Source organism: Rattus rattus, chromosome X (genome assembly GCF_011064425.1).
Source record: "Rattus rattus isolate New Zealand chromosome X, Rrattus_CSIRO_v1, whole genome shotgun sequence".
Classification (NCBI taxonomy): domain Eukaryota; kingdom Metazoa; phylum Chordata; class Mammalia; order Rodentia; family Muridae; genus Rattus; species Rattus rattus.
Genome location: NC_046172.1, coordinates 94440799 through 94468330, shown reverse-complemented (window position 1 = coordinate 94468330; position 27532 = coordinate 94440799). Strand labels below are relative to the sequence as shown.

Sequence of the window (27532 nt, the reverse complement as noted above, 5' to 3'; positions counted from 1 at the left end):
AATTCTGTGTCGGGCATGAATTAAAAATCCCTCAAACAAGAGCACTTCCAAGAACCAGAATTTTTCAGGTAGTTAATGATAGATACTTTTGCTTTTAAAGTAGCAAAATATTACATCTCTAAATTGTTTGTTTGTTGGAAACAGGGTCTCACCACGTAACCCTGGCTGACTTGGACCTTGCCATATAGAATAGGCTTGTCTTGTACTCACAGAGATCTACCTGGCACCTCTTCTTTAAGGTGTATGCCACCATACCTGGCTTTTGTTTTACTATTTGTAATAAATATTAATATATTTTATCAATACATATTTGAGACCATGCAATATCCAATTTTTTTTAGACTTATTGTATGTATATGAGTACACTGTCACTCTCTTCAGACACACCAGAAGAGGGCATTAGATCCCATGAGCCACCATGTGCTTGCTGGGAATTGAACTCAGAACCTCTGGAAGAGCAGTCAGTGCTCTCAACTGCTGAGCCCGCAATAGCCAATTTCAACTCCCCTTCCCCGCCCCCTTGGTTCTGGCATTCACAGATTTGTGGGTTCAGGCAGTGTACATGGAGTCCAGAAGAGGACATTGTGAGACAGACCCCCACAACTATAGTTACAGGTAGTTGTAAGCCACCCAGTTTTGGTGCTGGGAACTGCACTCTGCAAGAGCAGTAAGAACTTTCAGCCACCCCTGGGCCTTCTATCCATGAAAATACGAAAATCATACAAATATTAAAACAGCTAGAGTTAATATTGTGGCATAAATGTTGTGAATATGTAAAACTCAATCATGCACGTATTTCATGATGGGAGATTTATTTTTAATTCACAAGCTTTTATCAACATAGGATTATCTATTTCCTTAGTAATATGTATAAAACACCACTATTGCTAAGGAACGTGTTTTGGATTGGCCTGGCATGAGTTTATCTTTAGGTTTGAACACAATGTGCTGCTTTCTGTAATATTTTCCCACTTGTCTCTGAAACATCTTATTTTCAACCTAACATTGATGCGTGAGATATGAAATCCAGGAGACCAGCTCATACCTGGACCATGTCCAGTAGATGCTATCACATGTTTAGTATTTACTTGACTTTTCAAAGAATGTTTTTAAATTATTGGTTAACAGACTGATTTACTTACAGAGAGGGTCCAAACCAAACACTGTAATGGTTTGTTTGTTAAGTCTGTTTCCAACTATGAGGTTATCTGAAGTTTAATAGCACTGCTGTGTGTTAGTAACACTTTGAGATCATGTTTGGAAAAAAAATCATTTGTTAACCTCTCTTGTTAGCTTTATGGATGTGGTTTTTCTCCCTTGTATTTGGTGGATTAAAATTTCTCAGTTTTTTTTCTTGTGTAATCGTACACGTTTGGCACGAAGTTTCCATACTGCCAAGCTATTATTCAGTAGAAACAAACCATATTCTATGTTTTCAGTGTGTGAAAATTTTGCTAGGCTAAGCCATTTCAACTTCCTTATTAAAAACACTTGTGTATTCATGAAAAATTCTGAGTAAGGTTTACTTCAGAATGCCCCTTGCTTGAACTCCTGTAATTACTCCTTTGAATCAGGCACTCATCTTAGTAGTTAGTAGTTTATCCTTGGTAACTGGCGTATCCTGAGCTAAGGGGAAAAGAAAGTGTGGGCTATCACCTGGTTTTGTTTGGCAAAGATGGATGTCCCATGTTACTGTACCAATAAATGTTGTCTCTCACTGCAGATCCCAGGAGATTGACCTGTTCTTAAAAGCGAAAGAAGAAATCTGTAAGTATGACACATACTCATTCTTCAGGACTTATAATTGTATCCACATTTTGAGGCTATTAAGGGAAGAACTTACCAATATCTATAATGTTAAAAAAGGCAATATTGGGGAAAGAAAAATGAGAAAATATACTTACTTTATGTAATTTCTAGAGTTTCACCCATATGTCACTCAAGGGGAACAGTAATTAAATCCTTTCTTTGAGTCTTATTCCAAAGTGGAGTTGTACATCAGAGTTTCAATTTTGAGTACTAATGTGGCCAAGCTAGTTTTGGCAGCCTGCATGGTTTTCTTGTCTGTAAAATGGGCTGAATAGAAAGCGCACAACTGCCGATGGATTGTAGCCATTTCTGCGCATCTCAGAGATTGACGCTTCTTGTATCTTAGTGGTTATTTGTCAAATGGATGTAAATATCTCTCTGGTGTACATACGCTTACATCTCAGCGTTGTCTTTAAGGTGTTTATTTCTGGACCATGATGTGGAGAGTCAGATGCAACAGAGCAGAGCACTGGAAGTCATACTGTTTGAGATTTAGAACTTGAGAATAACCTGGTTCAGTGGTTCCCAAATAATAGATTTTTAGGCTAGTGTTACCCAATGGAGAAGTTTTTACTAGTCTGCTCGGAAGCAGGGCCAAAAGGAACAGTAGGTGTGAATTCTCTTTTTAATACTGGCCATCTGCAGTGTAAAGGCTATACAGGTCTCAGTTCGAAGGGGTAAGCATTTACTTTTATAAAATGACGGTGAAAGTAAGTGGTAGGGGGTATTTTTAACACCCACACCTGACAACAAAAAAAACTCTGTCATTCATTGCCCTTCTCTTTAGAAGCAAAACTAGACTTTGTGTTGAAATCTCAACCCAACTTTCTAATTTTATAGATGAGAAATGACTGGCTCATTTGTTTCTGACAGCTCAGCAGCTCTGACGTTGCCTGTCTAGTATTTCTGGTCTTTTGAGAATCAGTTTCATTGTTCATAAGCTACGAACTTGAAACAGAAGATGAAGTAGTTCTTCTCTGCTAATGACTGATTTCCAAGCCCGAAGAAATTCAGCAGATTGAGGGTTCTTACATGTTTAAATCAATGGCCACTCGTTAGTTTGCTTTAGAAGGATCTTAAACATGGCCACAGAGGAGGAGGCTAGAACTAGCTAGCTGTATCCTAAGGTTCTGTGCTGCTGCTTGTTTGACAAAGTAGGTTAGCGTATCAGTAAGCTTAGCATTTCCCTTGGGAAAGAAGATGGCTGCCATTGGTTGGGGTAGGGGGTGGTCAGTATATCAAGCCTCTATAGTTATCTCTCAGAGAGGACTACCTTCTTTTTTCTTGTTGTACCCCTATCTAAGCACACAGGTGCACATTTATAGCAACCGACACACAGTGATTGATCTAGGCTGCGGGAGAAAGGCTCTCAGGGTGAGGAGTAGGAGTTATCAGCAAGTTGGCAGACCTCCTGACCAGTTAATGCTCAGACGTTTTCAGACCCTGCCCTGTAGCACTTTGGAGGCTGTCCATCATTCATCATAACTTTGCTCCAGCTATCTCAAAATAGGTTTCAAAATAAAAATAATTTCCTTATTGCCTTTGCCTCACTCACCTTGGTGAGACATGGGCCAGGTAAGCAACATGAATGTAAGAAGAAAGAACCGAGTTGTCTGGAGTCCTGACCTTAATGTGGACATGCTAGTAGTTTCTTTTCCCATGGCTATTTTTCTTTTTGTATGTGACTTTGTGTGATTTTTTTTTTCAGTCAAGAACTCATTTTTTTAATGTCCAAAGCACTTGTAATGAATAGTTAAAGTGGCATCCAGAGGTTATCTCTTGTACCCTTTTCTCCTTTACTCCCATTGACTGGCCATGTTTTTCTGGTTAATCAACTTGGATTGTAATAGCACGCTTTGCTAAGTCGGTGCCACCTTCTAGTACATTTCTCCTCCACGTTCTCCTCCTTAACTATGTCTTAAATTGTCCACAGTCAATTACCAACTGAAGAAATAGACATATTTAAAAATCAATTCTGTCTCATCACTTAAAATGAGTACCAGACATCTAGTCCCACACAGTATAGCTGTGAAGTGTGTAGGCAGTAACATTGTCTCCTAAATCTCCACGTTTCAACATACAGATAGGATCCCGATAATATCAACCTATGACCTAGATGAAACATCTGATGCCTGCTGGGGATCTTTTTAAGGCATTATGGGAGGGAGGGAGCTCACACTAGATCATGAGCAAGCATCTTCACCATGGCTGCTGGGTTGCTTTCTTTCCTGGGAAAAGCTGGGAAGAGACTGGCAGGATGGCGACTTCAGGAGTTAACGCTTCTCCAGGTGATAAAGGAAATAGGTTTGGTTAATCTTGTGAGGGATGTGCTCAAAGATCAGTTGTGATCATAAAGTACTTTAAAGCAAAACAATAACTAATTATCTGTATATGTTGGTGAAGGGCATTGTATGCTTGTGCACACACCCATTCTCCAAGGTTTTAATTTGTTGTGTTTTCTTCTGTTTTTCAAGAGTTTCAAATTTGATAAAAATTATTTTTGTTTTTTAATAATGGTCATCGCAGCATAGCAATTTGAGTTTGGCGAGACTGACCTGAGAGTCTGAAATAGATGTAGATAGATGATAGATATTTTTTCATAGAATGATTTGGGGCTGCAGATGATCCGATTGCAAGAGATCTTGCTAGCTAATCTCAATTCATTTATTGTCTTAAAGTATTAACATTTTCTAAGGTTTAATCTAAAGCTCTGAAGCAAGTTAGATTGTAATGTATCGCCATAAATCTGATGTTATTTGCCCAATGTCGGTAGGTATTCATTCTGTAAGGTAGTGTGTGAACATTCGCATGTCTCAAAGTTACAGGGTAATAGTGTATGAAATTTTCTATAAAGCACTCCACCCTTTTATAAAAATCTTGGTGATGCAACATCGTATTTAGAAATATGATCTTTTAAAGTACAGCAGGTGCTCTTATCTGTTTAATCTGTGTCGAATGTTGAGTCTGTTTAACACGATTTAGTGTTGAGTAGATGTAACTGTGGGCAAATTTTCTCTAGTTGATGTTTGACTTACTTATAAATATGTCACTTGAACATGTGAGCAAAGTAATATTTGTACAGTTGACTGTTGATTTTTCAAGTTGACTTATTTAACCATTTTATACAACCTCAGCGCAATGGTTTTCAACCTTCTGAATGCTGCAACGCTTTATACAGTTCCTCATGCCATGGTGACCTCAGCCATTAAATTGCTTTTATTCCTACTTTATAACTGTGATTTTTGCTACTGTTATGAATCAAAATATTAACATCTGTGTTCTCCAATGACCATTAGGCAACCGTTGTGAAAAGGTTGCTTGCGACCCACGGGTTGAAAACCACTGCTTTAGTGTAAACGGTCTACACCGTTAGTTTCTTTCTCTGGTGGCAGATGCATTCATTGATCCCTGCTTGGTCTGGTTCATTTTCTAAAACTTTTTTTTTTAAAAAGTATCTTGGCATTAATCATTGTAAGTTGGTATTGTGTGACATGCTTCTGGTGGAGAAATTTCTTCTTTTAAGTTCAGATTTTAATTAGTATGGAGTGTTTACTTTGGGCCCTGGAGCTGAATGTATGGCTAATGCTTTTTGCGTTTAACCTGTTTCGGGGTTTTTGAAGTAACTGGAATGAAATAACTAAATTTGACATGGAACAAAAGTAAATAAAAGTGTATTTGATTCTTCCCTAAATCTTCTGGGATTTGCTAGATATCTAAAGGGCTGTTTTTTTTTTTTTGTTTTTGTTTTTTTTTGTTGCTGTTGTTGTCTTGGTTTGGTTTTTGCTTCATACAATGCCTTTGGATGAAAGGACAAATCAGTGCTCAAAATGGCTGTCCAGTATTTCTTCCTATACAAGATTTGTCACTCTTAGCAGTATGAACAGATGATAGAGATACAGCATACAGACTTGGATTTTATAAACCTAGAGTTTAATCACTGCTCAGGACTGCTCAGGTGGGCTTGGCAAACTCTGTACTTAAAGTCTCTGAGTTTCTTTGTCTGTAAAGATACAACCTTAAAGAGCTTCTCAATAGCTATTTATGAAACAGCTTTTCACCTCAAACAGTAAAACTTCAAAAGCACAATTAATTGTCCCATAAGTGAATTTGCTATCCCGAAGCAGAAGTCCATTCATCACCTGACTTCAAGGAAATGCAACTCAGTTTGCACCCTAATAATATAGAGGTGCAGTATGCTTTTCATATGGGAAAGGACAGCGTACTTTTCTAAGAGTCATTTTAAATTACCAAGGCTTTTAAGAACACTGTGTTTCCTAGAACTTTGACCCATTTTTCTAAAAAGTTAAATATATTCAGGTTATTTTGTTTATGCATACTTTCAGTTTCTAATTCAGACCAGTTCCGTATACGTTCTTCAATACATTTATTAAACAGCTGAGGTGCTGTTCTGGTTGGTGAGTTTTCAGCACCAAGCCCCCTCACAAATCTTTTATTCTAATGGAGACACAGACAATAAACATGAAAAAAATACAACCCAATACTATATTAGTGAAAGGTGATAAAGAGAAAAGGGGGTATTGGAAGAGTAGTTTTAAAATAGCTGGCTGAGAAGGTCTGGCTAGAATGTTGTTGCTTGTTTAAAGATGGAAAATAGGCAAAGAAGTAACATATAGGGAGAATAATTGAGGCAGAAAGATTAATTGCGAGAACCCTGAGTCACTGTTTCATATGTCCCAGAGACAGTTATGAAGTTGTGGGAGTACTGCAGTGTGCCAGAGGAGGGCATAGTAGGATGTACGCTCAGAAATCCAAGGAGCAGGGCATATACCCAAAGAGGCAAGACTAGGTAAAATAGAGTTGCAGAAGGATCAGTGACTATGCTCTCAACATGCTAACCTTGAGCTATTTTAATTGGCTTCTATATATAACCATTGAGGAAGCCATTGATTATACAAATTTGAAGTTTCAGGTAGATATTGGGGAGTCAGCACCGTATGAGATATTTCAATCTGTGAGACACCATGAGATCAGCACAGGTGCAAGTGGAAGGAACTAGGGAAGCAACTAGAGGATTGGAAACTGTAGTACTGAGGGATCTGGGAAATGAGGACAAAAGAAGGAAGACTGACAGTGCCAGAGAATAGGAAGACAGTTTTAGTCTGGTGTCTTAGGAGTGAAGAGAGAAAACTGCTGTATTAAAGGAGCATGGCCACCGAGCTTTTCTGGTCCAATGGTGTGGGCTTCAGTGGGGGGCACTGATCAGAGCACTTTAGATGTGTAGTAGGGGACAAAGCCATTGAGTGTAGTGAGGACCTGAGCAAACAAGTGGTGGGAACTGGGTGACAGACTATACAGAGAGCTCTTTTTAAGGATTTCTCACGAGAAGAAGAAATGGGATAAGCCCAGAGTTAGGTACAAGAGAAGGAATGCTTTTTGGTTGGTTGGTTTTTGGCTTTTTGGCTTTTTGGGTTTTTTTTTTTTTTTTTTTTTTTTTGGGGGCAGGGTAGCACTGGCTGTCCTGGAACTTTTGTTTATAGACCAGACTGGCCTTAACTCAGAGATCCATCTGCCTCTGCCTCCCAGGTATTGGAATTAAAGGTGTGTGCCTTCAATTCCAGAATAAAGGAATGATTTTTAGGATGAAATGAATGCTAGACTGTTAGAGAAATGTGGATGGGAATGATTCAGTAGAGCAGCATAGCTTCAAGAATGGTCAGAAAAGCACACAGCCTACAAAGCCGTGATGTCCCTGGTAAAGAGGGAGGAACATTAATAGTTCATCCAGTCACAGAGGACACATGAGCATGTGGCCATAGATAGTTGTGGGGTCCTATGGAGCCGATTCTGCATCCTTCTTGATTTATCTACAAAGTAATAAGTAAGGACAGCACTCAGTAACCACCTAGCGGAGTGATGGGGTCTGAGGATGAGGCAGGAAACTTAGAAGAGTAACATAGTGGGCACACTAGTTCAGTATGGTGTGCGTGGGCACAGGGGCAGATTAGGTAGAGACTTGGGTTGACCCAGCATGTGATTGAGCTGGGTCAGTAAAGCAACAGGAGACTAGAGCAGAGGCTGATTCTGATTACCCATGGATTTTAGTAAGGAAGACAAAAGGTTGCTCTCTGAAAACTCTAAAGTAAGCAATTCAGATGGTATTTACGTTTTACAGGCGAAGCTGCCAATACAGAGTTTTTCAAGTCCACACTGAGGTTAGACCTGAGATCTCCTGACTCCCCCAGCTCATTGCCTGCGATGTGAGCTTTATAGAGGATAGTTCACTTTAGTACAGTTGCAGAGTATTTATCTGTATCTCTGAATCAAGCACTAGAGATTATGTCGAAGGTATTTTCTTCTACCAAGACTTATATCTGTATTTAGCATATGTAAGTATAGATCTGTATCTTGCGACTGCCACCCGGCTCAGACCTATACTCAGAAAGCACTATCACTTAGTGCGGTGAAATGAGTAAGAAACTTAAGTCCCTGGGTTTCAGTCTGTACCTCTGCCACTACCTCACTATGTAACCTTGAACAGTCTTGTGATCAGACTAAATCAGCAGGCCTTAGTTTCCTTTAAGGAATTAATCCTTTGAAAACCCAGTGAAACTTATGAACTCTACTCACAGATGATTTCAAGATAATCCCCAAACCATCTCAAGAACCCAAATGGATGACATCATCCTTTACCCACAAATCTTACATCTACATGATTGATTTGGGACTTTTCCAAGTTTAAATTCTGACTTACACTAAACAGAGAAATTCCCTTCTTGGCCTTCGGACAAGTCTGTCTAGTCACTTCTTCAAATAAGTTGTCAAGGGTCTTTTGCAAATCACAGCCTTCAAACATCCGAGATCACTTTTCCACCAGAAATTTAATTGCCTAAGTCTATAATAATCTTTCTTTTATCTACTTTCCTATATTACTAAAGATATCTACCCTTTACTCTATTTGGACACATCTCCCCCTCTCTCTCTCTCTCTCTCTCTCTCTCTCTCTCTCTCTCTCTCTCTCTCTCTCTCTCTCCTTTATTTGGACACATCTCCACCTCTCTCTCTCTCTCTCTCTCTCTCTCTCTCTCTCTCTCTCTCTCACTCACACACACACACACACACACACACACACACACACACACACACACACACACACACACATACATCCTGGCTAACCCAGAACTCACTATATAGACCATACACCAGGTTAGCTTTAATCTTGGAGATCTACATGCCTCTAGTGCTGGGACTATTAGGTATATGTCGCCAGCCGCCTTTCAACATTTCTTTCTTATAACAAAAGGTGCTTGGTTACTCCTTTATAAGCCAGTCACAGGCAAGCTATCCACATTCATAATTTTTAAAAATACATTCTTAATGTGTGGAGGTTTGAAAGAAAATGGCCCCATAGGCTCAGAGAGAGTAGCATTTTAGGAGGTGGGGTCTTGTTGGAGTAGGCTGTTTGGGGGAAATGTGGCACCGGGGAAGGCTTTTAGGTTTCAGATGCTCAAGCCAGGCCCAGTGTGACATTCCCTTAGAACTTTCGGGGACCTCTCCAGCACCATGTCTGCCTGTGTCCTGTTGCAATACTTCCCCTGCCATGATAACAATGGATTAAATCCCTGAACTGTAAGGCAACCCTAATTAATTTCTTTCCTTTATAAGAGTTTCTGTGGTTATGGTGTTTCTCCACAGCAGTGGAAACTCTAAAAACATAATGGACGTATTTTAAAAGTACGAATTGAAAAGAGAGATTTTTTTTTAAAAAAGATTTATTTATTCAGTGTATATGAACACACTGTCACTGTCTTCAGACACTCCAGAGGAGGGCACCAGATCTCATTACAGATGGCTGTGAGCCACCATGTGGTTGCTGGGAATTGAACCCAGGACCTCTGGAAGAGCAGTCAGTGCTCTTAACTGCTGAGCCATCTCTCCAGCCTGAAAAGAGAGATTTTTAAATAGTCCTTGAGTATGTCCCTTTCCTCGGGAAAATTGTTGAAGACAAAGCATGTCTTCACATGTATACAGTATCCCTAAAGAACAGTACCACCCCAGTCTCCAATTACACATTGTGGAACTTAGGCCAGCAAATACAAAGAAATAGAAAGTGACCTCTGGCAGGTTTTGGCCATGAATTGATTGTATGCTTTTAATCATTTATGGGATCTATTTCTATATAGATATATCTATAATATAATAGGCCAGGGCTAGGACTTAACGCTATTTCAGAGTGATAGTCCTTCCAGGCAGCTGACACATTTTTGAGCACGTGTAGTCACTAAGAAATACCTATAATTGTACTGTTTCCATTTAGAGAAGATGGTGATCAGTACTTTAGAAAGTTATCGTAACAACGATAATACTTAGGTATTTTTGCATCCTCATGCATTGATGAGAGCATGAAATTGCTATTACAGGCCTGTTACAACTCAACCCAGAACAAATGAAATTCAAAGTCTTTGCACTAAAAATTGTTGCTATTATCAATAATGACCAAACTTGAACATCTTAGCATTTCATGCCAGTTACTTCATCTTTCCATATTGAATCAATTATATAAACTAATAAAAAGGTCTGAGTATTTTAATTAATTGTGCTATCAACTTGCTAATATTCTTTTGTTTTTGTTTTTTTTCCTATTTTCTGCCTGGTTCATTGTCTTTATCTACAGGTGTACTTTATTGTCGGCTTCCAAAGATTACTAACTTTTATCTGTATCACTAAAATTAAATTACCTTGGCTATACTGCTACTCTTCTGCTGCTTCCATTACTGCCTTCTCCAGAAACCTAAGGCTTTAAGAAGCCAAAGAATAACAGCATATAAGCACCATAGTAGAAGCCTTGCCACTATGAAACTTAAGCTAAATGTGCTCACCATTGTATTGCTGCCTGTCCACTTGTTAATAACAATATACAGTGCCCTTATATTTATTCCATGGTATTTTCTTACCAATGCCAAGAAGAAAAACGCTATGGCAAAGAGAATAAAAGCTAAGCCCACTTCAGACAAACCCGGAAGTCCATATCGCTCTGTCACGCACTTCGACTCACTAGCTGTCATAGACATCCCTGGAGCAGATACTCTGGATAAATTATTTGACCATGCTGTAGCCAAGTTTGGGAAGAAGGACAGCCTGGGGACCCGGGAGATCCTGAGCGAAGAAAATGAAATGCAGCCAAATGGAAAGGTTTTTAAGAAGGTAAGGCCTTTGTGTCCTTTTTATTGTTTTAATGACAGAGGTGCCGTTTACTTAAATCAAATGCATTTTAAGAATGCTGGCACTATATCCTGGTGCTTGGTAACAGAATCTCAGAGGTCTCATAGCTGCACATCCTGCGATTTTTGAGAGTTCTATGTTTTGAATAGTATTTTAATTGCTTATTTGAATAAATATTCTGATAGTGGAAAACTTCTCCCTCTTAACAGTTAATTCTTGGGAATTATAAATGGATAAACTATCTTGAAGTGAACTGCCGAGTGAATAACTTTGGAAGTGGCCTCACTGCACTGGGACTGAAACCAAAGAACACCATTGCCATTTTCTGTGAGACCAGGGCGGAGTGGATGATTGCAGCGCAGACCTGCTTTAAGTACAACTTTCCGCGTAAGTACCTTGGGCTTTTTGCAGGGCAGAGGGAGTGTTTTGCTGATATGCAGAGTGTTAGCACACACATACACACACACACACACACACACACACACACACACACACACACACACACACACACACACACTATTAGCTCCAATTAAGTAAAGATGGCAACACCTTAGAGTTGGTTTAGGAGCTGAGACCTTAGTAGGTATAATTCATAGTTTTATTTTTTAATTAGAAATGAATTATACCGTAAAAATTTAGAAGAGGAAGGTTTAGTTTCTGGAGATTGTACAAGAAAAGGGATTGCTTACACTGTGAACTCTTATCTCGTTTGACTTCGTTTTCCGTATGAAATAAGCACGCGCCAGCTCCAATTGGCACCAGAGAGTCAGGAGTAAAGGTGGGTCTGTATGTTTGCAGTTGGCAAGCTTATGTTTTTGTCACTGTACAGAAATCATTTTTTTCAGATTTAAAAAAAATTAATTTTGGCGTCTGAGTATATGCCTGCATTTATGTAAATGCAATGCATGAGTGCTTGGTGAGCAGAAGCCTGCGACTAGAATTACTGGTGGATGTTAGCAGCCACGTGGATGCTGGGACCGAACCCTTATTCTCTGCAAGAGCACCAAGTCTGTAGCCACCGAGCCTCTACAACCCAGAGAACTAATTTGTGAAAATTGAGCACAGAAGGATGCCTTGTTGTACCCTAAGTATTTGGCTGTTTCAGGACATAAGAGTTGTGCAGGTGAAGCAAGCATGGGGAGCAATTTTTATTTCAAACAAAGATAGTTGCTACAAAAAATGTTCCCATAGGTCCTTGTCACCCGCCTTCACCAAGCAATAAGAAAACTGCTAGTTTCTGATGTGCAGGCTATTTCTATTTACCAGAGGAAGGCTGGTTTAGCAGAGGTCACTCAGTTCCAACTGATTTTACTGTTAGTGTATGTTAGTGTATGCTGTTGTCCGTTGGGTCCTCTAGAACATATCTACTAGCCTTGCTAGGTAAGGCAGGAAGACCACTTAGAAATTAGAATTAGAAATTGACCCACTGAAAAAACCATCTTAGAAGTGTTAAGGACATTATTTGAGGTTGATCTGACTTGAGATCCTGAAATTTATTAAAAAATCTGGCCTACCTAGTCTTTGGGACAATGACCAATGAAAGTATGTGTCACAGGCAAGTTGTTGCTGGGCTGCACCCTGACACAACCTTTTCCAGTTGGATTCCTGGGAATTTGTAAGGCCAAGTTTGAGGTACCCAGACAACTTTGAAATCAACTCATATCATAAAGTGATTTTGTGTCTGGAAAGCCTGCCTTAAATCACATATCCTCAAAAGGTTTAATTAAGTATACGGTTTTCATGTTTCCTTCTTGTAGTTGTGACTTTATATGCTACCCTTGGCAAAGAAGCTGTCGTTCATGGATTAAATGAGTCTGAGGCTTCCTATCTGATTACTAGTGTTGAACTTCTGGAAAGCAAACTGAAGGTAAATGCGAAACTTTTTAAGTGTAATGTTTAATTTTCAACCAATTTGTAAAAATATATGTGGTACCATGTGATATTTCAATGTCTGTTTATTGTTCAAATCAGCTTAAAACGTGTTTCCACAAAGTTTTATTTCATTACGAAAACATTGAGTATACTCAATTTTATCCAAGAAATAAGTATATGGTCTATTATCGATATAGCCCTCCTCCCGTGTAGTAACTCCATATCTGCCATATGCAGCTGTAGCTTAGAATCCATCAGTCAGCTTCCGTCTTCCCATTCCTCCTGCTTTACGTAGTCTCTGGTAGCTACAGTTCTACCCTTAACTTCAGTTTGATGAGGTTTTCTTACATTTCACATGAATGAGAGTGTGTGCTACTTTCCGTGCCTGGCTTATTTCACTTACAGAAATGACTGTTAGTTGCAGCCAAACTGCTGCAAATGGTAGGCTCTCCTTTTTATGGTCGAATAGTATTTCAGTGTATTATTTGTAGCACATCTTCTCTATCAGTTCGTAGCCCGTATCCATTCCTTGGCTATTGTGAATAGTATAGTATTGACTATAAATGTCATTGATATGACTTCATCTCTTTGGGATTTCCAATATTAAGATTGTTATGGTCAAATAGTAATTCTGTTTTGAAGTTGTGGGGGCTCTTCTGTGCTGTTTTTGTATGACTACATTGATAGAAATTTTCAAACACTGTGGTGCAAGGGTTCCCCATAGACTTACTGCCTTTTGCCAGTTAGATGATAGTCATGTTCTTGGGAATTAGACTTACACTTCCCTGATGATTAGCAATGCTGAGAGTTTTTTTCATTTATCTGTTGCTTATTTATTTCTGTCTCCTTTTGAGAAATGTTTATGTAGATCTATTGCCCATTTTCATTCGGGATCTTTTGACTTTCTTGCAGAGTCTCTGGATATGGATCGTGTCACATGTAGGCTTTGCAGGATTTTTATCCTGTCCCATAGGGCCTTCCTTCCTGTTCTGATGATTGTAACCTTTACTGTTCAGAAACTTTTTAGTTTCCCACAATGCCACTTGTCTGCCTTCGCTTTGTTTTTTATGCTTTTGGAGTTTATCCAAGAACAAAACAAAACAATTGAGAAAACCTGTTCCACTTCAATGCTCTGGAACATTTTCTCAGGCTGGCCCATCTCCCCAGGCCCTGTTTATCTTCTGAAGAACCAGTTCTGGGCCTCCTTCATCTTTTGTATTGATGTCTGTTTCATTTAGCCGTGATCTTTGTTATTTCTTTTCTTCCGCTCTAGTTTTCTTTCTGCTTTTAGTTTGGTTTTTTGATGCAGTGATGGTTTATTGAAGTCTGCCTTTTAAAATGTACACTTTGAGTGCTATAAACATCACCTTTGATACTACTTTGGTTGTATCCTGTATGGTTTAATATCTTGTGACTCCACTTTCATTTGTTTCAAGTTTCTTTTTTGGTTTCGCCCTTTATCCATTGTTGGGTTGTTTAACTTTCATATGTTTGTGTAATTTATTACAGTAATTTTCTAGTTTCATTGTACTGTGGTCAGAATAGCTATTGGCATGACTAAGTTTATTGGAACTTGTTCATGTCCTAGTCACTTGTCTGTCTGTCGTGTAGTACGTTCCATATATTGGTAAGAAGTGAGAAGCAGGTTGGTAGTGTCTGGGGGAGATATTGGGAGGAGAAGTGCAAAACCACATTCTGTTCAAAAATGTCATAATAGCATAAAATATTCATACACTGATTTAAAATAATTTAAGTAGAAAACTGGTAGCTGTTTGGAGTTTTGTAGCTACCTATTAAGTCTCTTGTTTTGGGGTACAATTTAAATTTTGGATTTTTGTTGTTGCTGTTGCAGACTGACTTCATGTATGGGCCATGTGCCCATTGTTCAAAGTGGCTTTTTCAGCTGTCACTATAGTGAAATCTGTCACTGTATTTATGAAGGCTTGTTTGATAAAGTATCTGGGTGCTCTGATACTTGTTGCACATATATTTAGATATTTTTCTTTTTGTACAGCTTATCCCTTTAGTTTGTTTGTTGGTTTATTGGGGTGGGACAGACACGCCCACATGCCACCATGTAAATATAGAAGTCAGAGAACAATTCGAGGGAGTTGGTTCTTCCCTTCCATGTAGGATCTGGAGGGTCATGGATCTCAGGTCACCAGGCTTGGAGGGAAGCACCATTACCCACAGAGTCATTTTGCTGACCCCAGTCATTTTACCATCATTATCGTGGCCTTCTTTTTTTTTTTTTTTTTTTTTTTTCGGAGCTGGGGACCGAACCCAGGGCCTTGCGCTTCCTAGGCAAGCGCTCTACCACTGAGCTAAATCCCCAACCCCTTGGCCTTCTTGATATTTTTTTTTTACTGCTTTTGATTTAAAGTCGATTTTACCCGATACTTGGTATAGGTGTGCCTTTAGAAATGTAGTAAGTTGATTGTATGCACCATATAGTTAGGCAGTCTTAATCCATTCAGCAACTCTATGAACATTTTGATCTGTGTACATTCCAGTTACCGATTGGAGTGTAGGGCCTCACTGCGACCAATTTTGTTGCTTGCTTTCTTGTTTGTTGAGGTCTTATCTACCCCGCTTATTGTCTCATGTTCGATTAAGTGGTTTATTCTAACAGGGGATTTTGATCCCTTGCTTTTTATTTTTGTTCGCCTATCATTGGTTTTTGCTTTATGGTTACCAAGAGGCTTCAAAAGTACATGTTAAGTGAGAAGCTTAACATGAAGATATTAAGAGACAGGCGTATGATTAGAAGGATAAGAAACAGAAATAGAAAGTACACTAGTAAGAAAACCAAACTTGCACTCCTTCCCTCTTCCATTTAAAGTATTTGTCAGGTTGGGGAGCTGCGATGGGGAGTGGGTGGGTGGGTGAGGGAGCACCCTCATAGAAGCAGAGGGTGTGGGATAGCAGGTTTCTGGACAGGAAATGGGATTAAAAAATGTAATTAAAACTATTTGTTATGTAAGTCTTTATATCGCCTGCCTCCTTAGCATCTTATTGCAATTGTTATTATTTTTAATTGTTTTGGTTTTAGTAGTTTTCATCTGAAAGATATGGGTGTTTTAGTTAATGTTTATGTTTACATTACTAGAGCACTGTGCATTTGTCTATAATTACCATTGACCGTGAAATTTACTTAGTGAACATTTTTCCAGTCCTTTCAGTTAATAACAGTTTCTATAGTGTGACAAATGGAATGGCTGACTTTGATTTCTGTTCACCAGGCGGCATTATTAGATATCAATTGTGTTAAACATATCATTTATGTGGATAACAAGACTATCAATAGAGCGGAGTACCCCGAGGGGCTTGAGATTCACAGCATGCAGTCAGTAGAGGAGCTGGGATCCAAGCCAGAAAACTGTAAGTAAAGCAGTTGAAACGAAGTTCTTTGTGGATTCATATTTGTTCTTCGACATGATGAGTAAATAATGCCGGAGCTGTTTGATTTAAAAGTAGTCAAGACTGCATAGGACAGAACATTTCTTTTTCCGAAAGAAGGCAGTCCTGCCTGGATTTCTTGAAGACAGCAAGCCAACTGTAGGTTAGAGATAAGGCAGATTTTTTCCCCCTAAGCAACAATGGTCAGAATTGTAGTGTCAGCTTTGGGTTTTAAAACACATATATATTATAAGAATGTGATTTCATTTTAAAACCCAGGTGGGGGATTTTGCACGGCAGCTGACTGTGATTTGCCTTGTGCTCTGGCAGGTTTCAGGTTTCGCCAGCTGCTAATCGTTTCTGAGAGTATGTGACATTGGAATTCTGGGGACTCTTTACACGATATATAAATGCTAAGGTCCTGAGAGATGTTGTTGTTGTTGGGTGGTGGGGTGTTGGTAGGTAGCTGTTGGTGCAGATTGTTAAGTAGTTCTGTGCAAAGAAGAAACGAGGAAAATAGATATCCTGATGGGGAGGATCAGACTTGCCCCAAGGAACTCACTGTCCCTAATCAGCAGGAAGTAGTCTAGCAATAGTGACACCCCCTTTCCGCTTTATCCTTTTTTTCTCCCTTATCTAGTGTTTAGTGGGGTGAAAGGGTAGGGGAACAAAGATCCCACAAAGTACCCAAAAGTCTGGCTCCAACAGAGTAGCATGTTAGCATTTGTATCATAGAAAAGAAGCCCCGGGGCCAAGTATGTTACTATTTTTACAGTTCTGGGCAGTAAGTGTGCCTTTTCACACAATCCAGAGCAAATCAGTATCTCTTGGCTTCATGCACAGAAATACAGAGACCCACGGAGAATTGCCTGTTATTGCCAGGTTGATACTGGGAGACTGGTGCTTGCCAGGGAAGTTGGGATCCACTGGCTCTATTATTGCCAGTTCTGATGATTCACCAGAATGTTTGACACACAATTTTAGAAAATACTTCTCAGTCCTTAAATTTTGATTTACCAACATGACATCTGTTTGTTTCCAGGATAAATAGGAGCCGTATATTTTTGTTATTATGAGTAAAGAGTCATTATCATGTGTCAGTAGATATTATACATAGAGAGCTATGGTATGTTCTAGTGATAGTTTACTTGAGTGGGTAAATACAATGAGGATACATTTTGCATGCTTATTAAAAAATAGGCAAAGATGAGAAATGTCATATTGTGTGTTTGGTCTGCTTCTTCAGTTGGTCCTTAGGTGAGACCTTTTCTTCCTTGGATCCTACCAATGACTCTGGAGATACTGAAGGAGGATTTGATATAGCCTGGTTGTCTCAGTGATATGCTTTCCCTTACCTTCATACAGGGTTTCTGTGTAGCCCGGGCTGTCCTGGAACTTGCAATGTAGATCAGTCTGGCCTCAAACTCCACATGACTCCGCTTCCAGAATTCTTGATTAAAGATGCATACTACTATCCCTGACCTGAACCATTATTTATTGTTCAGGAATCTACACAGGATGCTACCCTTCCCAGTTTTCAAAGCCTTAGGAATTCTCCCCAATTCTGTATATAACACTGTGAAGAGGTTTAGTCAGATGGGGCTAAAAATCGGCTGGATTGAGTTCAGAATCTTTATTTCAATCAACTGGAAGTTGATAACCATTCTTCATGATTGTTAAACCAGACTAGTTTTGAAATTTGTATGATTATGTGAAATGAAAATAACTTTCTTGTCAAGTAATTCAATGTGGAACTGAAGAAAATGTGTCTTTTCACTTATTTAGCAAGCATTCCTCCAAGTAGACCAACTCCTTCGGACATGGCCATTGTCATGTACACCAGTGGCTCTACTGGCCGCCCCAAGGGAGTGATGATGCACCATAGCAATCTGATAGCTGGGATGACAGGCCAGTGCGAACGCATACCTGGATTAGGGTAAGAGACTCAGTAGAACTCAACTTGGTCCGAACTACAGAGTTCATGGTTAAATTCTTCGTTTAAAAGTGCTTTTCCAAAGTGGTTAGCATGTTTCTCTTCTTTGTTTTAGACCAAAGGACACTTATATTGGCTACTTACCTTTGGCTCATGTGCTGGAACTGACGGCAGAGATCTCCTGCTTTACCTACGGCTGTAGGATTGGATATTCGTCACCACTCACACTGTCTGACCAGGTGACAAATCTCGTCTTGGCTCATGATTGTCTATTCAGTTAAAAGTTCTCTGTGGCACCCAATATAGCTCTCCATTAGTAATATGGGATTAGCCTTGATTTAGGCCCATGTTTTAGAGTTACTTTGAAATAACTACTTTTTGTACTAGATTTTATTTTGGAGAGTTATACTAGGAAGTATATTCACTGGATCTTTGACATACTCTTCTGGACCAGCTGGTTCTCTGGAAGACGTGTAGGTTCTTTTAGGCTTTGTTGTGCTTCTGAATTTATTCTGGACCCATGTCACAATAGCCATGCCTTTAGATAAAAATTGATTTAAAATGCAGATTATTTATTTATTTATTTTCAAGACAGGGTCTTTCTGTGTAGCCCCGGCTATCCAGGAACTTATTCTGTAGACCAGGCTGGTCTTGGATTTAGAGGCCTCTGCCTCCTGAGGTCTGGGATAAGAGCGTGGTTCCCTGTTTTATCTAGTCACATTTCAGGCCACATTACAGGTTCCCGATACCAACTGCTCTCGTGCCAGACAGCACAGATAATCAGATAATTACACCTTTGCAGAGACTTCTGTTGGGTTAGAAGTACAGCATCTCCAAGAGCAGCCCTCAGCTTTAGGCTGAACCAGGCGTCCTTTTTCTCTGTTGTGCATAGCTGAAAGCCCCACAACAGGCCGCACTAAGTCATAGTTGAAGCACATTTGAGGTCACACAAAGAAAACTGATTTAAGTAAGGGAAAAGAAAACAGTCGACTTCTCTCACTGTTTCTTGAGCTACTTTTCTTTCCTGTTCACATGATTCATCTAAATTCATAAATCACTTTGTAGGAGATTCTTATTTTATCTTTGTGTTTCCAGCAAATGCCCTTATCAATCTTCTACCTTTGATTAATTTAACATTTTTTTTATTCATGCAAGAAATTCTACACATTGATGTGTCTATATGCACTTGGCCACTAGCGTGGTCCTTATGTGGCTACCGACCAAATTGTCAAAATTATTTCCCTGTGATGCTAGTCAATGTTTTATTGTAGTCATTTTGACATATATCTTTCCCTATTGGTTAATCAAAGTTAAAAATTAACCTTTACTTTTGTTTTAGTGATAAGTATGCTTTAGTGGGGCATTGTTAAAAAAATGGGCATTTTCTTGAAAGTGCTGTCTGTTATATTTGGTGGTACATTATTGACACAAATCGTTAGTTCACCAACATGTCCAATTGTCTTGTTATCCTGGATCAGTTTCTCCGCTATGGAAGACTGAGATGTGCTAGAAGCTAAACCAAAAGGATAAAACCAAATCATGTACTCTGGACTTGGCAATAGAAGGAATAGAAGATTGTATCCCATATGCAAATTCTGTCTTCCTTATCGGTATTTGGATTAGACCTGCCCCATTTGGGCTAACATCTTCTTCCCTGATGAGTTTTGTTTTTTCATTAATGCAGTCCAGCAAAATCAAGAAGGGAAGCAAGGGTGATTGTACTGTACTGAAACCTACACTTATGGCGGCTGTTCCGGTGAGTACAGAGCAGTCATGCAAAGAGTAAAGGGTCACCTGTCCATGCTCTTGCTTACCCTTCTAAGTTTTAAAATGTAATACTTTTAGTATATGTGTTCACTTGAGAATAATTTTACTTTGAAATGTTGACATAGATGATCCTTAAAGAAGTCATTGTTTTGTTAAATCTTATTAAAAACAATTAAGGAAGTCCTACACCATCATACAGAAGGGAGGCAGTGTCTCTAATGTTATGGGACAGGTTGGTGACCGATCTGGGTGTAAAGGGCAATACTTCTCACTCACTACAGTACACAAAAGTACAATCTAACCTGAGGTTCTTCTGGAAAGAAATGTATCTATTAGCCATTAAACCATCAACTAAATCAGAGCCCTCCTGACCATGTGACATGGAAATAAACTCACACAAACATCTAGACTATTAAAGGGTCTCTCAATCCCCATGATTGTTTGTTTGGATTTGTACAGCTGAAGACCCTCTTCAAAGACTGATTTTTCTAGTTTACGTCCTGCCTCCCTAGAGTTCAGCGACTGGTCCAGGACTTGATGGCAATTCTTTCCTATGGGTGGAACCAGGTCTTTTCCACGACCTTGTATACATGCAATGAGTCTTTTTAAAATTAAAATTTTATTTTATTTTAGGTTGTGTATATTTATTGGGCGTGGTATGCTAATTAATATGTATTCTCCTTTAGCTCCTAGAAGTAGTGAATAAGTCAGTAAAATATTATCAATTACCCTGGAGACAGTAGTTCTCAACCTGTGGGTTGTAACATCCACAGGGGTCGCATATCAAATATCTTGCATATCAGGTATTTACATTATGCTTCAAAACAGTAGCAAAATTACAGTTATGAATTAGCAATGGAATAATCTTATAGTTGGGGGAGTCACAACAACATGAGGAACTATATTAAAGGGTCACAGCATTAGGAAGGTTGAGAACCACTGCTCTAAGAGGTTTTATCAAGTTATTGTCAATTTGAGACTTTTTAGTGTTATAATTCTTTTCTGATTATTTAGTATTTTGTTTGTCTTGTAGGAAATCATGGATAGAATTTACAAGAATGTTATGAGCAAGGTTCAAGAGATGAATTATATTCAGAAGACTCTATTTAAAATTGGGTATGATTATAAATTAGAGCAAATCAAGAAAGGATATGATGCCCCTCTTTGTAATCTGTAAGTACATTTCAGAGGCCCTGTATTTTAAGCCTGTTTTGTATTCTATTTGCTATATTATGGTATGGCATACAAATATTGATGTTTTCCAGTCTGGCTTTAAACTTTTTAACCCAAGTGACCCTCCTGCCTCAGCTTTTCAAAGTCTGGCACCATGAATATGTGTCTGTGCCTATGAATTTCTTTGTGTTTTTAAATCTGAAAGAAGACCAAACAAATGGCAAGTTCATCTAGTTGAATATTATCACCATGATTGAAACCTTGATTTATTCTTTATTTTCTATCCTATTGTTTATACAAGAATGAAAAGACAGTGGACTCTGAATTTGATAATTTAGTTTTAATGATGAGTAATAAGTATTAATTGCGTCTCTTAAAAACCTAGAATACAGTTTTAAAAGCTTGACTGTATACACACACACGGGGGGGGGGCGGAGATTCTTAAGACGTATTCTATACGACATCCTGTGTTTTATTGTGTTCATAAAGTTATGGTGAGGCTATGGGTATAGCAGTTAAAGTGTAGCAATGAAATTTGTCATTAGGAGATTTTTAAGTTGACCTAATATGCCATAGAAAGCTTATATTTTTCCCTCAATGCCATTTTCTATTGTTTAGCATGAGGCAGAGCGTGATCCCAGCATTGCACACTTGGGTTTGGGGGAAGGCTTGAAGTGCTGGCATAATTTATAGGTGTTATTTGCTGTTCTGCTCCCCTCCCCATTACTATCGTGATTTGGAAATGTCTGTGTTGGGCCACAATTTTGGGAATTTTATCACGGTTCATAAGTTGGTCAGGTATCAAGAAAAGTGTGTGACAGTATAAACACCATTGTCCCCCTTCCTTTCAAGGATACTGTTTAAGAAGGTGAAGGCTCTTCTAGGAGGGAATGTCCGCATGATGCTGTCCGGCGGTGCCCCACTGTCCCCCCAGACACACCGATTCATGAATGTCTGCTTCTGCTGCCCCATTGGTCAGGGCTATGGGCTGACAGAATCATGCGGTGCTGGAACAGTTACTGAAGGTAAGCATTGGTCATGTATTAGCATCACTGGGAAAAGCAAGGTTATTTTATACCTCATAATCTCAATAAAAATTCAAGAAAGGAGTTATAGTTACATAATTTCCCTCCATCTCTTTGTGTGCTTCAGACCCTGCCACATACCTCTCCTTGCTCACTTTCAAATTCATCCTTTTTAAAAAATTGTTGTAACATGTGTGTAGTATTCCCAATTAGAACCTGCTCTTTCTGTGTAGTGTTACTCATATGTATGTGTAGCCCTGGCTGTCCTGGAACTCACTTTGTAGACTAGACTGGCCTCAAACTGCCTCCCTTTACCTGCTAAGTGCTGGGATTAAAGGTGTAAACACTACCACCCCACACAGGGTGACCATTTGGTTTGGATATCCGAATAGTGTGCTTTCCTTGCGGAAGAAGACCTCTCTCTGACCCAGCATTGCCTTGGTCCTCTGTTGTGTAGGGTTGGGGCCTCCTTGTCTTTTCCCCATCCACTTCGGCATGCATGTTATTGTCCTTGTTCAGTCATATTGGTGAGATCTTAAGGATCTCACTGTAGCTTCCGACATTACCAGGAGATACAGACAGCAAATTCCCTCCTTGATCCTCTGGCTCCCTTCCTAGCCCCTCCCTGTTGCCTGAATGTTAGGCAATTTGGTTTCCAAGTGTTGGAAAGAGAAGTTTTGTTGATGAAGTTGAGAACTACACTTACCTGTGGGTATCTTCATTGTGCTTAGAAATGATGCTGGCTTAGAACATTACTGGTTGTGGATTGTCCTCCAAGATCCGTGACTTCGAGCCCTGGCTAGTTGGCTATGTTTCCAGAACAGGGAATGGGTACTTTCTTGTTGAGCAGGTTTTATATCCAATTAGAAAGCTGTCGGTTACCACCAAGACATGCATGCCAGTTTTGCACGCATAGAGTTATCTTGTCATGCTGGTCATACTTGTGGTTCATGGGTACCATAGTTGGGTAGGACTGTTGGTTTCTTCATACCTTTGGAAGCTAGTGTAGCAGCTTCTGGTACCAGGAAAGCTAGTCCTCAGGGAGAGAGACATTGAGGTTAGTTCCAGGTCCAGTGGTCTCTGGGCCTTGTCTCTGAAATGGCGTTTTCAGCAATAGCAACATATCTTATGATTTCATAAGCAAAAGAGTTTGTTATAAGCCTACCTTGTATTAGTTTTATAAACACTTAGTTGAAAGTATCATATGTATCCTTTAGTTTTAAGCCTCATAATCCTGTCATGATAGTTTAATTTTCTTTCTTTGATCGACTTTTAAAATACTATGTTTATTCTTTCAAGATGTCTTAATTAACGCAACAGATTTTGGTCACATCCATACACCAACTTCCCCTAGGACCCTTAATTCTATTTTCCTTCCATTACTTAGTATGTTAACCCTTAATCCAGTTACTGCTGCCCATGTGCATATGCATATGGAATGGAATTGTCTCCTGTGATGTAGGCAGTGGGCAATTTCTCATCTCAGCAGCCATCAGTTATCAGTAGCTCCTTTGCCAAGGTGGGGTCTTGGGGCCCCTTTGGGATTTGGACGGCTGGTCCAGGCAGGTCTTGTGTAGGAAGCATAGCTGCTGTGACTTGATCTGTATATCAGCCAAGTTGTGTTCAGAAGTTGGCATTTGACACATCGGATGTTCTTTCTACTCCTTCTGAGGTATTCCCTGTGCATTAGATGGAAGAAAGTTCTAGATCAGTGCTTCTATACCTTCCCAGTGCTGCGATCCCCTAATAATACAGTTCCTCATGGTGTGCTCATCCCCCAAACCATAAAATTATTTCTGTTGCTACTTCATAACTACAATTTTGCTACTGTTATGAATTGTAATGTAAATAGTTTTGGAGATAGGAAAATTGACCCACAGCTTGAGAGTCAGTATTATAATTCTGTGCATTAACCGTTAATTTTTCTAGCCAAAATTGAGAGCAACATACATCTATGGTTGTGTACACAGAGACAGTTTGGTGAGAGGCTCACCTCAGTACTCGCATCCCTATTTTTTGTTTTGACTTTTTGTCTTCTATTACCTTCAGTTCCTAAAGGCAACTCTTCACATTTTGAACCACATAATTCTTTGATTTTACATCTCTTTCATGTACTGAGTGGTATTATCAGCCACATTACTAATAGTAACTTGCTCACCCATGCTGTATAAATGAAACATATCTCCACATATCTTCTGAACACATGACAATCCTGCCATGTTGAGAAACACTAAGGATTATATGAGAATCATTTTTTACAAGTTGTTTTTCTGGTTTGAATGTGTATAGGTCCTGTGCATGCTGTCCCAGTTTCTGAGTTCATATCCGTATCAGCCCAGTTGATACCAACTGTTAAAGGGAAAATGTTTTCTTCAATGGACTATTTTACGTAAGGACAGGACCTACCCAGGAGTAGTTGGTCAACACAAAACAGACTGTCTTGTCTGTGTGTGTGTGTGTGTGTGCGTGTGTGTGTGTGTGTGTGTGTGTGTATGTGCATGCATGCTCACTTTTTGGGGGGGTTGTTTTGCTGTTTTTTATTTGTTTTGATTTTCTTTTTGGAGTTGGGTGGATAGGGAGGCAGGAAGTTGTTGGAAGAGGAAAGAATCTTTTTTAAGTCTTTTTTTGCACACGGACGCATACGTAGTACAAAAAGTTGCTTAGCATACACAACACTTTGAACTCAATTCCTAAGAAAAAACACACACACACACACACACACACACACACACACAACACAAAATAATGCAAGCATCCATAGAACCTAGAAGACGTTGGATCTCCTGTGGGTAGGCTTACAGATGATTTCAGCACTGGGTACTGAAATCTCGTCCTCTGGAAGAATAGCAGGATCTCTTAACCTCTCAGTTATCTCTGCAGCCTAGGAACTTTTGTGAATCAGATTATTATCGTGTATCACACTGGCTGTAAAGTAACCTATTTCAAACTGTCTATCTATTGCTAAATTATTTGTTGTGTCAGCGGTATCAAATCTTTGAAACCATTCCAGTCGTTAATCAACTTTGAAGTCCTCAAACTGTTTTCTATCTTTAATTTCAATCAGAAGTCTGCATTCTCTCACTGGGCTGCCCTTTCCCTCTGGGCCACAGTTGTCATCCCACCTTCTATTTCGCCCTTTAGCCCCTTCTCCCTAGCCCACCCACTGTGTGATGGATGTGTAAAGTCTAAACATGCTGTTACCTCGGTTTTTTTGAAGATATATTTGATCTAGTGTAATTGTACCTCTCTTATACACCTGTCCTTTCCTCCCTAGGCAAGCCATGTCTCTCTCTTGGTAGATTTGGGGGGCTTAACCTCACTGTGATTTCTCTTTTCTTCTTTTGAATACCCTTTCTGTTGACTAGTCATAGCCAGTCATCATTGCCTAACTTTTATAAGGCTCCTTCGTTTTCCGTGGGTCCTTCTGGTATCCAGAATACTATGGTACTTGTAGAAGTCTCCAGATGAAGGGCACAGGGAGTTAGGAAAGCAATTCAAGTACTCCACATAGAGATTGGAGTGTGGAGGTAGTAACCCAAGTCCTTGTGATTATTGACTAAGGTGAATAGCATACCTATGGGGGTAAGATATATGTCATTGTAGAGTGGATTTCTTTCTCTTTATTGTCATTTAATTAAAATCATCTATTTAATCATATCTTCTTGATGGCTTATTATAAACCGAGCACTATAAGTAAACGTTGCAAGCTAACTGGACACAGTGTATATGACACTGCTGCAGTTTTCTTATCTTGCATTTCTTGGTTCTCTCATATCTAACTCCTTTTTGAGAGGATTTAAGGACCAATTACTGATTTCATAACGCTGGGATAAGACAACCAGTAATCTTTGCAATTAAAGCTGTTTTCTGAAGGCTGCTTTCTGTGGGACTGACATCCTTCTAGCTACTCAGCTCATTTCTGTCATCATTTGTATGTGTGGATAAGGATTTAAGTGTTCTCTCTACTATTTCTCATACATATTTCCCTGGATCATCTGTTAGTAAGGCCTTTGAGGGCCAGGTCAAGTCATTGTTCGTTTGTTAGCTTGCAGTGTTTAATATAGTGCTGGGTTCATAATAAGCCATCTATGAAGATGTGATCATACTACAAGTAGTCATAGATCGCTAAGGAAGGGCTAATGACGATGATGAAGAAGAAGAAGATGATGCCTAAGAACAGTGGTCACAGTTCCTTGAACATTTTATTTGTGACAAGTAGCAAGATGCTTTCATCATCACATTTGTTCCTCACTGCATGTACTTATATGAAGTCGGTGTGTTTATAGGTGAAGAAATGGAGGTCAAAGACAATAATTTAATGCATACAGTAGGTGATAGAGCAGGAATTATTGTCACAGTCCGTCTTAGCAGAATCCTGGATAAGATATTGGTAGACCTCACCTTTTGCTTAGAGCAGATTTTTAAAAATGAAATTATCGAAAATGCAGACCTGAGGAGGAAAGCTATCCTGTGGAAACAGGAGTAGAAATGCTGAAAAATGAAGAGTTGTGTGGCCTCTTCTGTCATCACTCGGTATTTCTAGCGTCTTGCTGTGCACATTGGAACTACTGTATACTAATGGTTTGATTGCCGTTTCTTCTGTAGTTACCGACTACACTACTGGAAGAGTTGGCGCTCCTCTTATTTGCTGTGAAATTAAACTGAAGGACTGGCAGGAAGGTAAGAGTTTCATGTAGGCTTCCTTGACTCTAGACGCACTGCAAACTACCGGGAGCCTCGAGACTTGGATTGCATGGTAGCCAGAAGCTGCAAGTGCTTCTTGGTTTCTGCCTCTTCCCTATGATTTCCTCACGCGCAGCGGGGAAATGACTAAATTTGAGCCACTATCATTTTCAATTTAGGAAATACTTGATGGCAAGGGGAAAAAACAGTCTAATTGGAGCTTCCCTTGGGCGAGGCACCTTTTGAAGCTCACCTCTGCTAGTGATGATATTGGGGATGCGAAGGAGCAATCCTAGAGTTTCAGGTGACAGGGAGACAGTATACCCATTTATACAACAAGGTCTTGATTCCCATAGTCATTATTCATCTATGTAGTTATTTTGTGCAGTAGATACATACATACATATAGGGGCAAGACATTTAGAGGAAACCAGAACCATAAACACACTGTTGATAATTCTTTTCACAAAGATCTGAAGTCAGATATAAACCAATTTCCCTCCGATGGCCAGGCTAAAGGATGACACATACACATTAATCACAGTATGGTGGATTATTAAGTAAAATATTAAACAGCCTTGCCATGCTGAAAAGAATTAATGATAACTACCAGACTGTAATTGTCTGCCCACTGTTTAAGTTTGTAAAGTTTGTCTCCATTTCCCATGGCCTCCCCTACTCACTCCCTGAA

General features: G+C 39.4%; 1 protein-coding gene across 5 annotated transcripts in view; it reads left to right on the top strand.

Moving 5' to 3' along the window:
* Acsl4 (acyl-CoA synthetase long chain family member 4) overlaps window positions 1-27532 on the top strand; it is a 63463-nt gene that overhangs the window by 23427 nt on the left and 12504 nt on the right. For 3 of the 5 annotated variants that reach the window (XM_032890436.1, XM_032890437.1, XM_032890438.1), the window contains 11 exons: window positions 1724-1767; window positions 10442-10971; window positions 11199-11376; window positions 12747-12856; window positions 16104-16242; window positions 18046-18196; window positions 18309-18432; window positions 19878-19949; window positions 20994-21133; window positions 21986-22158; window positions 26764-26838. In XM_032890436.1, coding sequence (XP_032746327.1) covers window positions 10621-10971; window positions 11199-11376; window positions 12747-12856; window positions 16104-16242; window positions 18046-18196; window positions 18309-18432; window positions 19878-19949; window positions 20994-21133; window positions 21986-22158; window positions 26764-26838 — 1513 coding nt within the window. In that variant the 5' untranslated portion in view covers window positions 1724-1767; window positions 10442-10620. The remainder of the gene's footprint in view (window positions 1-1723; window positions 1768-10441; window positions 10972-11198; window positions 11377-12746; window positions 12857-16103; window positions 16243-18045; window positions 18197-18308; window positions 18433-19877; window positions 19950-20993; window positions 21134-21985; window positions 22159-26763; window positions 26839-27532) is intronic. The other 2 variants (XM_032890439.1, XM_032890440.1) reach the window with 1 other exon arrangement.